This window comes from Arachis stenosperma, chromosome 9 (assembly GCF_014773155.1).
Source record: "Arachis stenosperma cultivar V10309 chromosome 9, arast.V10309.gnm1.PFL2, whole genome shotgun sequence".
In the NCBI taxonomy this organism is placed as follows: domain Eukaryota; kingdom Viridiplantae; phylum Streptophyta; class Magnoliopsida; order Fabales; family Fabaceae; genus Arachis; species Arachis stenosperma.
This window is the reverse complement of record NC_080385.1, coordinates 134,317,919-134,334,339: the sequence shown is the minus strand read 5'-3', so window position 1 is coordinate 134,334,339 and position 16,421 is coordinate 134,317,919. Positions and strand designations below refer to the sequence as shown.

General features: G+C 37.1%; 1 protein-coding gene across 1 annotated transcript; it reads right to left on the bottom strand.

Moving 5' to 3' along the window:
- Positions 1 to 10,995: 10,995 nt before the first annotated feature.
- Positions 10,996 to 13,016, bottom strand: LOC130949951 (uncharacterized). Its single transcript, XM_057878540.1, has 4 exons — positions 12,920 to 13,016; positions 11,812 to 12,102; positions 11,395 to 11,626; positions 10,996 to 11,275 (listed from the first exon to the last, which is right to left on the bottom strand). The coding sequence occupies exons 1-4, from the start codon at positions 13,014 to 13,016 to the stop codon at positions 10,996 to 10,998; spliced, it is 900 nt and encodes a 299-aa protein (XP_057734523.1).
- Positions 13,017 to 16,421: the final 3,405 nt, after the last annotated feature.

The following is a 16,421-nucleotide window of genomic DNA, read 5'->3' as shown; positions in this document are numbered from 1 at the left end:
CATGAATTAAACCTAGATCTAAGAAGAGAGATTAATCTAACCCTAATCCTAATTCTAGAGAGAAGTGAGAGCTTCTCTCTCTAACTCTAAAACTAATCCTAATTATGCTATATGCTGGATTCCCTAGATTCCCCTCAATCCTTGATCATTTTATTCCTTTCTCTCAGCAATTGGCGCCAAAATGGGTTCAGAAACCCTCTCAAATCGCCAGGCACGTGTTGCTTTAATGAAGTCATGTGCGAGCTTCGCGCGTGCGCACGGTAGCGGCGCGTCCCTGGCCGATTCTCCAATGTGCGCGCGAGCGCCTTGTGCGCGTGCGCGTGCTTGGTCGAGATCGATCTCTTTGGCTTTTGTGTTTCTCTCCACTTGCATGCTTTCTTCCTTGCTCCCTTGATCCATGTCTAGCCTATTTCAACCTGAGATTACTAGCAAACATATCAAGGCATCTTATAGAATCAAGGATGAATTAAAATTATCAAATTAAAGGCTTAAAAAGCATGTTTTTACACTTAAGCACAAACACGGGAGAGATAACAAAACCATGCCAATTCATAGGCTAAATGCGAGAAAAGGTCATCAAAATACTCTAAATTCAGTACAAGATAAACCCTAAAAATGGGGTTTATCAACCTCCCCACACTTAAACCTTAGCATGTCCTCTTGTTAAAATAAGAAGGAACTAAGGGGTATGACATTTATTGAATGCAACTAAACTATATGAGTCCTATCTAAATGCAACTACCTAAGTGAATGCAAATGCTTAGTTCAAACAAATCAATTCCCAAGAGACATGTATAAGCACAATAGCTAGGGCAATAGGAGTTAAGTCCAAACCACAATTATATTGAATTATCAAGAAGAGTTCAAGCTTGCAAGAATATAAATAATATGGGTGAACACATGTGATTGAACTTTTGAACTCTCACCGGATGTGTATCCGCTCTATTCACTCAAGTGTTTAAAGGTTAATTCACTCAATTCTCTCCTAATCATGCTTTCCAAAGTTTGATCTTCTTCTAACAATCAACATTTATTCAATGCATGCATACATTCATCATGAGGTCTTTCCTTAGGTTGTAATGGGGCTAGGGTCAAGGTAGGATGCATATTTGGTTAAGTGAGTTTGAAATTTGAATCTTTGATAAGCTTAGACTTCCCACCTAACCTATGACATCCTATACAATTAAGTAGTAATCTAACTACCCATTCCTCACTTTTTCACATACTCATGCATTTTCTTTTCATTTCACAACACTTATGCATTGATCTTATTGAGCTTTACTTTGGGGCATTTTGTCCCCTTTTTATTATTTTTCTTCTTTTTTTTCTTTCTTTTTCTATTTTTTTTTCTTTTCCATATTATTTTTCTTTTCTTTTTTTTTCTCATTTCACTTTTTTTTTTATATACAAGAACATCAATGCATAAGGTTTTATACATTTAATCAATACATGAATATGTTCCCAATTCCTAAATATGAAAGTGTACTACCCCTTTTATCCCCTCCAATGTTCCCAATCCTCACCAACTTTGAATAATAAACACTCTCACTAGCCTAGACTAATCAAAGATCCAAACAAGGACTTTTCATTGGTTTTCCGCCTTGGGCTTGTAATGTGCTAAAAGAAAAATAAGTTGGTTAAGCATAGGCTCAAAATTGGCTAACAATGGAGAGTAAAAGGTAGGGTATTTGGGTAAGTGGGCTAACGAAATAATGGCCTCAATCATACAAATGCATAAATACAAAAATAAATGGACATATAGAATTAAGCAAATCAAGGATCACAATCATAGAAAAAGAACAATTTCACACAAGAATGGAAAATAAGTGGTTATAAAATGTAACCATATCAATAGGCTCAAGTCTCACAAGCTTGTGTTCTCAATTCAATACATGCTTCACAAAGTATGAATTCAAGCAAGTTTCACCAAAAGTTTTCCTCAATCAATTGGGTTAGTGCCCTATGATTAAATTTCTTGAAAAATCTCAATATTTGACTAAGCATTTTTGTGATTGAAAAAAAATTCAAAAATTTCCTTAGTTTACCCTTTCCTTTTCTGCTTAAAACCAATTTCTTATGCAAAAAGGGTGACTAAGTTTTGCAATTCAAAGTATGATTTCTAATCACAACCACAAACTAAAAAGAAAGATATGCAAAAATGTATAAGAAAAAATCCAACTAAAAGTATGAAATCTATCATCTAAAACATCTGAAGATATCCATAAGCATCAAAGTATCTAAAATCCAAAATAAGCAGTAAAGATAACCAAAATAGACTCAAAATGCATCAAATATATACAAGAGGTATGCAAAATAAGATAACTAGGAAAGTGGCCAAAATTATTCACCGGTCCTCTAGTGGTGCTACTGGTGACCTCCCCACACTTAAGACCAAGCATCGTCCTCGATGCTAAACTGGAGGATCAGTGGAAGGTACAACGGTAGCTGCTGAATCTGGCTGTGGGACCGACTGTGGCTGTGAGACCGGCTCCTCATGGGTCTGTGGTGTCTCTGTATTGTCTGGAGCAACTGGAGGTGCATCCTGCTGAGTCGGCGCCTCCGCAGCCTCCTCCTGATGATCCTACTCATCGGAGGCCGGAGAGTCTGGAAGCGGAGGTAACTCAGCGACAAGAGAGATGAGCGCCTGATCCATCCGATCCAGTCGGCGTCTGACATGGAGCCTCTCGCGCTCTAAAAATCGAAACAGACGCTGGACCAGTAGGTAAGTAGGCTCAAGTACTGAAGGAGGAGCTGTCGAAGAAGATGGAGCTGCTGCTGTAGAAGAGGATGGGGCTGCTGTAGAGGCTGACGGTCCTGCTGTCCCCACTACTGCTCTAGCCCTGGAACAGCATCTAGCTGGGGGCTTCTCGTGCACCCAACCACCCCAAGGAATAGTAACCTCCTTATCATCGTCATCTGGGGGTGGTGGTATCACATCATCATCCAACCAGGGTACCTCAGCTAGGGCGGCCATACTAGTGACCAAAGCAGGGAATGGAAGTAGGCCACGAATATGCACTCGCCACATACACTGCCGGATCAGTCGAGGAAAATAAACATCCTTCCCCTCCATAACACACCCAATCAGCAGTAGCATCTCCATGGGGATCTCAGAGAAGTGGGTGGTGGACAAGACATAGTGGGCAAATATCATCTGCCAAGTCTTGGCCTATCTAGTCAGCTGAGCAAAGAGCATCCCCTTAGGCTTAGTGTTGTTCGCATCCATGACCCATGTAGCATCTGGTAAACCGATCACGCGCCTAAGCGCCTCATAATCAAAGGTCATGCTGTGAATAGCCAACTCAGCCTGCTGATGAGCACAGGTGCCACCAGGAAGATGTCGGCACTGCAATGCCTCCTCTATAGCAGCCTCAGTAATCATGATTTCTCTACCCCTCAACTGAACTGAATCCAAAGTGGGACGGAAGAAATTGCAATAAAATTCCTTCACCCAAGAAATATTGATATCCCCCAGATCTCTGTCAACAAAATCCATACCCAACTCTAGGATCCGACTAGTAATGGAGCGTCGTACATCATTGGGAAGGACAAGCTTCTTCTCGGTATTCAGTTTCGTCGTCCGATACTTGGAAAGACGAAGCTCACAGAAAAGATTGGGGAACTTAGTTGGGTCAGTAGAAGGTAACAACTGATTTTCTTTTTCTTCGTCATTCAGGGGATTCTTAGCATAATTCTTGTAGATGGAGGGAATAGAGGGTGTAGAGTGTTTTCTTTTCTTGGAAGAAGTGGCTATAGCCTTTCCTTTATCCGACATCCTGAAAAAGAATTATGATAGAATATAAGCAATAAAGCATGTAGCACAAAGCAAAGAAAGCATGTTCAGGATATCATTTGGCCAATAAACAATCATGATGTGAACTGAACTTGAAAGGTAAATTGGTAAACTCGTAAGCATAAGCGAACAAGAAACCAAGGATGCAATGTCCACGAAAGTCAACCGCTCTAATTCATTAAGCCATATTATCATCGTACTTTTTTTTTTTGAAAAAATGGTTAAAGAGGATTAAATGTGAGTGGAAGTGAAATGGTTAAAGAAATTAGTAAGTTGGAAAAGTGAGTTAGTGGAATGATGATAATGAGGCTTAAAGAAAATAGGAGTCGTGGTTCATGTTCACAACGTTCAAGGCCAATTCTGGAAGTCAAAAGTAACAAGAATTAGCCCAAAATTATAATAAAGACCAAAGTGAAATTAAATTTCTTGAAAATTGGGCAGCATCTCGGCTTAAAATTGGACGTTCCCGGATGGCAACATAGCACAACTAGCATGATTACAATATCAACTAATCACAGCAGCAAAAAGATAGCATACAGGCAGCACAGATTACAAACAGAGCAACTCAAAATTGGCACTTATCAGACAAGCCAACAAACAGAATATGAACACAAACGGAGCACTTATCAGACTTAGAATCCTCTATCCAGTCCTAGCTACCTAACCGCAATTATTTCTAACTAACCTATCATGCAGAATTCAAACTCTAACTAACTAACAGAAAATTACAGTAGCTAACAGAATTGAACAATTAAAAACAAACAGAATTTGAGCAGGAACCTGGGAGCGGAGAAAAATTGAGAATGGAAAGGGGAATTGGGGCTGGAATGGAAGCAACAGAATCAATGAGTGGCACCGCCGTGGACGGTGGCGGTGAAGATGGCGGCGGCTGCGGCGGTGTGTGGGCTGTGCGAGAGAACAGAGGGTGGAGTGAGTGGATGAGAGAGAGGGCGAATGGGTGTTGGTTGATGGTGAGAGAGAGAGGTTGGCCGTGCGGTGGCAGTGACGGCGCTGCTGTGAGCGGCGGTTGAGGTGAGAAGAAGAAGAAGATGATGAGGGAGAAGAGAGAGTGCGCGATTGCGCAACGCTCTTCGCGTATTAGGGTTATCCCTTTTTTTTAATCGACGCGAGCGCGCACCTTACGCGTCCGCATACTTTGAAGAAACTAAGGACCCACGCGTGAGCGTACAGCGCGCTAAAGCGTGGATGGGCAAACTATTCAACGGCGCGTGCGCGTACAGTGCGCGCACGCGTACACGGGGTTGGGCTTGAGGCTTAGAGTGGGCTTGACTCACGCCCAACTCTCTGGGCAAAGGCCTAGAGTGGCAGCATCATGTAAGGGATGCGCGCGCGGCAAGCGCGCGTCCGCGTACATTGGTAATTTGCTATAAGGCGCGCTAGCGCGATGCGTGTGCTCGTGTCTGTTCCTCCTTTTGGCATATGGGCGCGCACGCGGCAAGTGCGCGTCCGCGCAGATTGAGTTGGGCTAGGGGCTTAAAGTTAGCCCAGATCCAGCACAACTCTCTGGGGCTTGGCTCAAAATTTTGCAGCAGCAGATCGATGCGGACGGGGCAGGTGCGCGTCCGCGTGCACTTCCTTGTTCTAATGATTGGCGCGCACACACGTAGTGCGCGTCAGCATGGGTCATGTTGGGCTCATGGCATAGTGGTTGCCCAATAGAGGCCCAACTCTCTGGAATGTGGGTGATGTGATGCATCCGCACAGGGACGCGTGCGCGTACATTGTGTGCGCGCATCCGCCCCCTTTTTTTTCATGGAAATTATGCTCAGGTGCTCCCCATATTGCTCACAACTCTTTATGCATCTACTACTAAACACAAAAATGCAATTCACAAAAATGCAATTTGATATTATTCATCTACTACTAAACACAATATACATGTGAATATACTAACAATTAAGTTGTACAAACAAATTTATATGAAAAATCTACCTACGATGGTAACTCAAATCACTTATTAAGCAAATTTAAAAGAAAGTGGAAAGAGTTTACCATGGTGGGGTGTCTCCCACCTAGCACTTTTAGTTTAAGTCCTTAAGTTGGACATTTTGGGGCGCTTATTGTCATGGTGGCTTATGTTTGTACTCATCCTTGAATCTCCAAGGATCCTTGCTTTTCAATTAGTTGACAGAATTTCCAACCATTTTCATCAAGCTTGGGCAAAGTTCTACCCAAGATATGAGTTCCCATAGTTGGTCTTCACATAGCGAACCGGGATCCCATATCTTATCTTCACACCCATCCGTTAGTTGAGTTTCATGATTTTTCCGTACGGGTGGTTGACATAAGGGTGGTTGACACATAGAATTCTCTTTATTCCACCAATGCTTCCTTCTAGACCCATATACGGTGATTTCCGTCCCATCCTCATTCCTATACCTTAAAGTCTTGGCCTTTATGATTTTTATACCGAATTTCCAACCATTACACAATTCTTTCCTACTCTTAACTCTACAAAGAGCTCGAAGTTGACCATCATTTTCAATTAAACCATATTCAAGTGAGAAAGTGAAGCTTAGGGATGAGAGTTTCACCCACTTGAATGTTGTGTTGGATGGTGTCTTGGGAAGGGAGACCTCCCCACACTTAGACAATGCAAGGTCTACTTCGCTAGGCTCTTCTTTGGTTGTTTCCACCTCTTCACAGGTTTCTTCATGTTCAATCTTATCCCCTTTTTCACTTGGCTTGGTGTTGTCTTCAAGAACGTTATCTTGTCCAATGGGAGGTGATTCAACTTTGGATAGGAATTCATTGATGAATGAATCCATCTCTTGATCGACCTCTTCATATTCTTCAATTTCAATATACACCATGCCCTTTTCGTCTTCCTTGGGAGGTTGTGCACACTCTTCTATAATTTCAACTTCATGTCCAATGGGAGAGGATTCCATTGTAGAGAGAAATTCATCCATGATTGAATCCATTTCTTGATAAGCTTCTTCCAAATCTCCAACGATGATATGCCTTGGAGGTTGCGCACCCTCCTTAACATCAATATCAAGCTTCTTGGAAGAGTTCTCCATGATGCTACATTCCCTTGGACTTTCAACATCTCCTAGATCTTCAACCACTTCCTCCTCTTTTCCAATGATCATAGGCTCCTCCCAATGTTCTAACACAAAACTTGATTCTCCCTTCTCTACCGGACTGTCCAATTTCTCCTTCATACTTTGCTCTTCTTTTGACTTCTCACATGTCGTCATGGAAGTACCTTGAGTATTCAAACATTGGTGGGCTAAAGTGTGCACCACCTTGGTCAAATTAGTCACAAACTCAAGTGTATCCCGCTTCATGGCTTCTTGTCCTTGAAGTAACAAAGTGAGAGGATCGTCTATTGGGGCTTAGGGTGAGTAAGAAGGTTCATTATTTTGGGAAGAGGGTTTATGGTAGGAAGGTGGTTCTTCTTGGTGGAATTGTGGAGGTGGTGTGCATCGAGGTGGTTCTTGGTAGTAGTGGTCTTGGAATTGTGGTTCCATGTATGGCTCATATGGTTCAAAAGTTGGATGGTGTGACGAATATGGATTGGGTTCATATGGAAGTGTTTGGTGAAAATAGGCTTGTGAGTGCGATTGGTGTTGAGGGTATGTTTCATAGGCGTATGGTGGTGGTGCTTGAAAGTTACAAGGGGATTCACCATAGCCATTTGATTGGTGTGCATCATAGAATGGCTCTTCTTCATAGTGCATTGGTGGAGGTTGTTGCCATGAGGATTGATCATAAGCATATGGCTCCTCCCACCTTTGATTGTCCTATCCTTGGTACACATCCTCATTGAAGTTCTCATCACCTACAACATAGTTGTAATCACACTCATAGCCAAAGTGAGAATTCATGGTGGAAAGAGAAAATAAAATTCTACAACTAGCAAATAAAGCAAAAAGCAAGATATTCACACTATTCACATATGTACAATAACCAATAACATAACACCATTGCACTCCCCGGCAACGGCGCCATTTTGATGATTGGGTTTTTGACGGTTTAGAATTTCACTAATGAAATCTCGTTGTAAAGTATAGTTTCTAAACCAACAATAACCCTTTCATACAAAAAGTTGTTTGTCACAAGTACAAACCCCTATATTTATAAACTGAAGTATTGGACCTCGGGTCGTTCTCCCTAGGAATCACAATGAAGTGTCTTGTTATTGGTTATGAGTTATTTTGGGGTTTTGGATAAGAAGCATGAAAAGTAAATGACAATGAAAAATAAACTAACAACTATAAAAGGGCTCTTGGCAAGGTATAAAGATTAGAAGTCCTATCCTAGTTATCCTTCTCAATTGTGATGAGAATTATTCATTGCCACCACTTAGTTAACCTCTAACCATGGGGGAAAGTCAAGTGGATGAATCAATTTGATTCCTCAAGTCATAATCAACTCCTAGAGGAATGACTAGCTTTAGGGGCATTCAAATCAATTAGCAACTTCTAATTATCAATCAACAAAGGGATTAGATAACTCAAGAGTCACTAATTACTCTACCTAGGCCAAGAGGAACAAAACCTACACTAAAACCTAACCAAGCATTTCATCAAACACTTGGAAGGCATAAAAGGAAAGCATAGTAAATCAACAACAAGAATGAAATCTAGCAATAATTATTGCAAAGAATTAACAACAACAATCAAGGAAATCACAATTATCATGAATTACCTCAAATTGCATTATTGAAAGAAAACAAAGGAACAACAATCTATCCAAAATAAAATGAAGAATTACAAGTATTAAAGTACATAGCTAGAAAGAGGAAGAGGAGAAGATTAAAACTTGATGAAGGAAAAGTGAATTGAGGCATGAATTAAACCTAGATCTAAGAAGAGAGATTAATCTAACCCTAATCCTAATTCTAGAGAGAAGTGAGAGCTTCTCTCTCTAACTCTAAAACTAATCCTAATTATGCTATATGCTGGATTCCCTAGATTCCCTTCAATCCTTGATCCTTTTATTCCTTTCTCTCAGCAATTGGCGCCAAAATGGGTTCAGAAACCCTCTCAAATCACCAGGCACGTGTTGCTTTAATGAAGTCATGTGCGAGCTTCGACGCGTGCGCGCACGGTACGCGTGCGCGCGAGCGCCTTGTGCGCGTGCGCGTGCTTGGTCGAGATCGATCTCTTTGGCTTTTGTGTTTCTCTCCACTTGCATACTTTCTTCCTTGCTCCCTTGATCCATGTCTAGCCTATTTTAACCTGAGATTACTAGCAAACACATCAAGGCATCTTATAGAATCAAGGATGAATTAAAATTATCAAATTAAAGGCTTAAAAAGCATGTTTTTACACTTAAGCACAAATACGGGAGAGATAACAAAACCATGCCAATTCATAGGCTAAATGCGAGAAAAGGTCATCAAAATACTCTAAATTCAGTACAAGATAAACCCTAAAAATGGGGTTTATCAACCTCCCCACACTTAAACCTTAGCATGTCCTCATGCTAAAATAAGAAGGAACTAAGGGGTATGACATTTATTGAATGCAACTAAACTATATGAGTCCTATCTAAATGCAACTACCTAAGTAAATGCAAATGCTTAGTTCAAACAAATCAATTCCCAAGAGACATGTATAAGCACAATAGCTAGGGCAATAGGAGTTAAGTCCAAACCACAATTATATTGAATTATCAAGAAGAGTTCAAGCTTGCAAGAATATAAATAATATGGGTGAACACATGTGATTGAACTTTTGAACTCTCACCGGATGTGTATCCGCTCTATTCACTCAAGTGTTTAAGGGTTAATTCACTCAATTCTCTCCTAATCATACTTTCCAAAGTTTGATCTTCTTCTAACAATCAACATTTATTCAATGCATGCATACATTCATCATGAGGTCTTTCCTTAGGTTGTAATGGGGCTAGGGTCAAGGTAGGATGCATATTTGGTTAAGTGAGTTTGAAATTTGAATCTTTGATAAGCTTAGACTTCCCACCTAACCTATGACATCCTATACAATTAAGTACTAATCTAACTACCCATTCCTCACTTTTTCACATACTCATGCATTTTCTTTTCATTTCACAACACTTATGCATTGATCTTATTGAGCTTCACTTTGGGGCATTTTGTCCCCTTTTTATTATTTTTCTTCTATTTTTCTTTCTTTTTATATTTTTTTTCTTTTCCATATTATTTTTCTTTTCTTTTTTTTTTCTCATTTCCCTTTTTTTTTATATACAAGAACATCAATGCATAAGGTTTTATACATTTAATCAATACATGAATATGTTCCCAATTCCTAAATATGAAAGTGTACTACCCCTTTTATCCCCTCCAATGTTCTCAATCCTCACCAACTTTGAATAATAAACACTCTCACTAGCCTAGGCTAATCAAAGATCCAAACAAGGACTTTTCATTGGTTTTCCGCCTTGGGCTTGTAATGTGCTAAAATGAAAATAAGTTGGTTAAGCATAGGCTTAAAATTGGCTAACAATGGAGAGTAAAAGGTAGGGTATTTGGGTAAGTGGGCTAACGAAATAATAGCCTCAATCATACAAATGCATAAATACAAAAATAAATGGACATATAGAATTAAGCAAATCAAGGATCACAATCATAGAAAAAGAACAATTTCACACAAGAATGGAAAATAAGTGGTTATAAAATGTAACCATATCAATAGGCTCAAGTCTCACAAGCTTGTGTTCTCAATTCAATACATGCTTCACAAAGTATGAATTCAAGCAAGTTTCACCAAAAGTTTTCCTCAATCAATTGGGTTAGTGCCCTATGATTAAATTTCTTGAAAAATCTCAATATTTGACTAAGAATTTTTGTGATTGAAAAAAAATTCAAAAATTTCCTTAGTTTACCCTTTCCTTTTCTGCTTAAAACCAATTTCTTATGCAAAAAGGGTGACTAAGTTTTGCAATTCAAAGTATGATTTCTAATCACAACCACAAACTAAAAAGAAAGATATGCAAAAATGTATAAGAAAAAATCCAACTAAAAGTATGAAATCTATCATCTAAAACATCTGAAGATATCCATAAGCATCAAAGTATCTAAAATCCAAAATAAGCAGTAAAGAAAACCAAAATAGACTCAAAATGCTTCAAATATATACAAGAGGTATGCAAAATAAGATAACAAGGAAAGTGGCCAAAATTGTTCACCAGTCCTCTAGTGGTGCTACCGGTGACCTCCCCACACTTAAGACCAAGCATCGTCCTCGATGCTAAACCGGAGGATCAGTGGAAGGTACAACGGTAGCTGCTGAATCTGGCTGTGGGACCGGCTGTGGCTGTGGGACCGGCTCCTCATGGGTCTGTGGTATCTCTGTAGTGTCTGGAGCAACTGGAGGTGCATCCTGCTGAGTCGGCGCCTCCGCAGCCTCCTCCTGATGATCCTGCTCATCGGAGGCCGGAGAGTCTGGAAGCGGAGGTAACTCAACGCCAAGAGAGATGAGCGCCTGATCCATCCGATCCAGTCGGCGTCTGACATGGAGCCTCTCCGCTCTAAAAACCGAAACAGACGCTGGACCAGTAGGTAAGTAGGCTCAGGTACTGAAGGAGGAGCTGTCGAAGAAGATGGAGCTGCTGCTGTAGAAGAGGATGGGGCTGCTGTAGAGGCTGACGGTCCTGCTGTCCCCACTACTGCTCTAGCCCTGGAACGGCGTCTAGCTGGGGGCTTCTCGTGCACCCAACCACCCCAAGGAATAGTAACCTCCTTGTCATCGTCATCTGGGGGTGGTGGTATCACATCATCATCCAACCAGGGTACCTCAGCTAGGGCGGCCATACTAGTGACCAAAGTAGGGAATGGAAGTAGGCCACGAATATGCGCTCGCCACATACACATCAAGGCATCTTATAGAATCAAGGATGAATTAAAATTATCAAATTAAAGGCTTAAAAATCATGTTTTTACACTTAAGCACAAATACGGGAGAGATAACAAAACCATGCCAATTCATAGGCTAAATGCGAGAAAAGGTCATCAAAATACTCTAAATTCAGTACAAGATAAACCCTAAAAATGGGGTTTATCACACAGCCGCAATGACGCAATGGCACTTGGCTCGGCGGCGCTGGCTTCGTGGCAAGAACGACAGCGCGGACGGCTGCGGTAGGGACGACGGGATTCACGGCGCGAGGAAGCGGCGGTTCACGAGCATGGCGCGAGCTCCTCCCTCCACCGGCGCCCTCGTTCTCTCTCGGATTCCCTCTTCTCTCTGATCTATATCTCTCTGGTTCTCGTTCCCTCAGTATGCGTGTGTGTTTGTTACATTGAGAGAGGGTGAGGCTGTGTTGGTGTTTCAGAAAGGGGGGAGGGGTAATGGCGGCTGGGAAAGGGAAATTGAATTTCTGATTAGGGATTTAGAATTAGGGTTCCCAATTTGGGAATTAGGGTCAGGAGTAATTCAGTCATTTCACTAAAATTAGGAGTAATTGAAAATCAAGAACCAATTTTTAATCTATTAATAATATTTGTAAAAATACTATTTAATTATTTATCAATTTATAAATTATTTTTAAATAAAGACTCTAATTCAATAATTAGAGATAATATAATTAATTTATTTTATTCATAAAAATTAAAATATATTAAATTCCAAAATCTCAATTCTTTAAATCAATTTATACAAAATTCTTATTATTTTGCAATTACTAAATTTTATAGTTCAAATATAGAAAATTATCCAACAATTATAAAATTAGAAAGAAATTCTAATTTAATTATCAAAACTTGATTTAATTAGCTTTAATTAAATAATTTCTAAATTAAAATCTTTAATGAATAAATAAATTGAAATCAATTTAAAATAAGGCTTTTCAAAAGTTTTAGGCCTTACACTTACCATCCGAAGGATCTCTCCGAACCGTCCGGTACACGAGCTACTGTTGTGGCCCAGCCTAGCTGAGCAGAGTTAGCGCCTGACTCGCAACTAACCGGCCTGCACGGTCGGGTCAGCGCTTACGAATCACCTGGTTCCCGGCCCGAACACGCGTCCTTGCTGCCAGCTGCTTGACAGCTGTGGAAAGCGAAGCTTCCTGGAAAGAGGCCTTCCCTTGCGGGGCCCACCCCACTGACAATGTATATAAGGGGAGGGTCCTACCCCTCCCCCAAGGTACGTCATCACAACTTTTCTCTTTTACCACCTGTACACGACACTGACTTGGGCGTCGGAGTTTCTTTGCAGGTGACACCTCCTCTCTCCACACCGAAAACTCGGGAAATTGGCTGCTCCATCTCCATCTTTGCAACTCTGAACCAGGCGGAAACCCCACCTTACCATCCGAAGGATCTCCCCGAATCGTCCAGTACCCGAGCTACCGAACACAATTCTTTCTTATTTTTCAATTTACTAAAATTATGTGAAATATTCAATTATAATAAAATTCTAATTAATTTAAACTTCAATTTTCATGAAATTCTATTTAATTATCCTCAGTAAAATAATTTTTTTAAAATAAAATTCTCAACAATTATAATAAATCGTAAATAACACATTATTTAATTTTCCAAAAACTTAGGTTGATACAAACGGCTCGTCGATCGGAGTTCTAAATCAAAAATTATGTGAGATTGAATTTTGGAACCAAGGGTTTGCATGTTCTTTACTTCCCTTTTCCAAAAACCAGCGTGCTTCCAATGAGGAAGGAGAAGAAGAGGAAGCTCACTTATTAACTTGTTAGGTTGGGTCTTGAGCCCGTTTTGACCTCAGTTCAACCAATTGGATTCGCTCGGCCTAATTTTAAATCAAAATTTTTAAAATTTGTGTCAAAATTTATATTTTAATTATTCTTTTATTTAAAATATAAAATTTAATTTTTTAATTTTTTTAAATAATAATTAATTTATTAGCCAATTATTTACTAATTTTTTTAGTTTTACAGCATAATAATATTAAAACTAAACGTTTTTTCAATTGTTAGAAAGTTACAATGGCATAAAATTCATTATGCACAACTCATATTAAAAAAAACGCTTCAACATGGAGAATGAGTAATGATCGAAAAAAAAAACGATATTAAGAAAAATAATTAAGTTGTTAATAGAAAATCATATTAGTCTTTTTAAATATAATTTTTAGTCTTTTCTTTGAATAGGTTCAATTTTTTTTATCTAGTTTCAAAATAAAAATACTAATAAAAATAATTAAATAATAAAAAAAGTATTTACATATATTTTCTTTTTCAATACTTAAATGGGAAGTTCTTGGGTGACCAAGGTAGTAGTGATCAAGGATGGCCAAAGATTGACCTACAAATAAGAGGTTGATATGTGAAATGGTTGATTATAATAAGAATCATTTTAAAAATATGCTTTTGTGAATTACATTCATGTAAATGAGTCATAATTTTCACAAATTTTCAAAAAAAATTTTGTGGGCCTTCCTATAATGTAGACAAAAAATGAGAAAAGCTAAATTATAAGAAAAAAAGAAAAATATAAATACATAAAAAAAAGAGATAAACAAAAACGCTATACAATTAATAAAAATGAGAAACCAAGTAAAAAAATAAAAAAATAAGAAACTACGACATAAATTTAAAGTTTATAAAAAAATCTTATTATTTTTAGTTATTTTAAATTTTCGTAATTGAATTCCAAACCAACAAATTGAGTAAAACCTCATTTAATTGCATTATATTTTGATTTTTTTAAATTTTTTATTATATATCTATTAATAATTATTGATTTTTTCTTTAAATGAATAATATAAAAAAGAACTAAGCTGAAAACTTAAAATCAAAATTTGTCGTATTATACAATTTTAAGTTTATTTTTTTTCTATTCAAATATTTATACTGATCATTTGGTTTCTATTATATATTAGTTATATCTCTTAATTAATTTTTTATAATTAAAATTTGTAATTGAGTATATTTTTTTTTAATTTAATTTTTTGATTGATTATTTTTTAAATAAATATATACGACAAAAATAATTCAAATACTTGCACAAAAACGTGGTCATTGTGTGTGTATATTTGGTTTATTTATTTTTATTAACTGCACATTTATTTTATTTTTTATACTTAGTTTTTCATTTTTATTAACTGCACAACTTTTTTGTTTATCTCTTTTTTTTTGGTGTATTTATATTTTTTTTCTTATAATTTAGCTTTTTCCATTTTTTGTCTATATTGTCCAAGGCCCACAAAAATTTTTTTGGGAAATTTGTGAAAATTATGGATAGCTTGGTTTAATGTAATTCACAAAAACATATTTTTAAAATAATTCTCGTTATAATCAACCATTCCACATGTCAACCTCTTATTTGTAGATTAATCTTTGGCCATTCTTAACCACTGCTACCTTGGTCACCATAAAACTCCCCTACTTAAATTATTATCAAATTCTTCGTTTTACCAAATTATCAATTTACAATTTTAGTTTTACAAATTTAATAATATTCATGAATACCCAAGTAAAAAATGAAATTATTTTTCTTTCTAAATAACCGTAATTCTTTTGAGTACTAAAGAAAAAGGGTATAGTGGCATTTTTTTTAATATTAAAAGTCTGACCCTCTATGTCTTCAGCTTAATTAATTACTAATTACTAATATTTTGTTTATATTGTAATGAGAATATTTAATTGACTACAAGCTTATTTTTATTCTAATTTTAGTATAATTTTTTTTGTCACATTTTTAATTATATTAAATATATAAAAAATAAATAAACATAAATTGTTTTTAAAAAATGCATTTTTTTTAGTATTTGATTTATGCACAACTTTACAGTTAGAAAAAAAAAAGAGAATAGAGATTAAAATTAATTTTTTATATGTTAAAATTAATTTTAGCAAATAAATCACTTTAAGTTTTGAGAACTACATTATAAATTAGTTTAAAATCAGTTTCTATATGAAAAAGCAGTTTAGTTCAGTTTCTACAGATAAACTCAAGATTCGAAAAGCGGTGATGTTTTACTCTTCCATTAATAATTTTTATTCATTTACTTCCAATCTTATCTATTAAATTTGTTATTATTGATTGATCTACAAGTATCTTATGCATAATCGATCAAAATAAATTACTCTGCCACAAATCTTCAAAGTCACATCCATTTAGCTAGGGCTGGGCATGGTTTGGATTTTTATAAATCCAAACTAGATCCATTTCAGAACCAGTTTTATGGTTTAAGAAACCAAACCAGAACTGGATTGAAGAGAGAAACCGGTTCTAAACCGGTTTGAAAAAACAAAAACCGGTTTTAAATCGGTTTTAGATTTTAAATCCGGTTTTATTTATAAACCGGTTTTAAATCCAGTTTTACATATAAAAACCAGTTTTAAATCCAGTTTTACATATAAAACCGGTTTTAAATCCAGTTTTATATATAAAACCGGTTTTAAATCCGTTTTTTTTTAATTCAAATCTAAAATCCGGTTTTTTTAATAAAATCCAGTTTTAAAACCAAATTTTTTAACCAAAAATTCAATTTTAAAACCAATTTTTGAAAATCCAGTTTTAAAACCAGTTTTTTTAAACAAAAATCCAATTTTAAAACTTGTTTTTAAAAATTCAATTTTCAAACCAGATATTTTAACAAAAAATCCACTTTTAAAACCCGTTTTTAGAAAATCAATTTTCAAACCATAATTTTTTTAAGAGGTAATGACCAATTCGGTACCCGAAAGATTCAAACGC

Excerpts from the sequence above, each read along its gene's own strand:
- LOC130949951 (XM_057878540.1), bottom strand. The coding sequence starts at position 13,016 with ATGGAGATGGAGCAGCCAATTTCCCGAGTTTTCGGTGTGGAGAGAGGA. Across the intron at positions 11,627-11,811 it reads GCCATTGCGTCATTGCGGCT|ATGCCTTGATGTGTATGTGG; the intron begins GTGTGATAAACC and ends TGATTCTATAAG. Across the intron at positions 11,276-11,394 it reads GTAGTGGGGACAGCAGGACC|AGCGGAGAGGCTCCATGTCA; the intron begins GTCAGCCTCTAC and ends TTCGGTTTTTAG.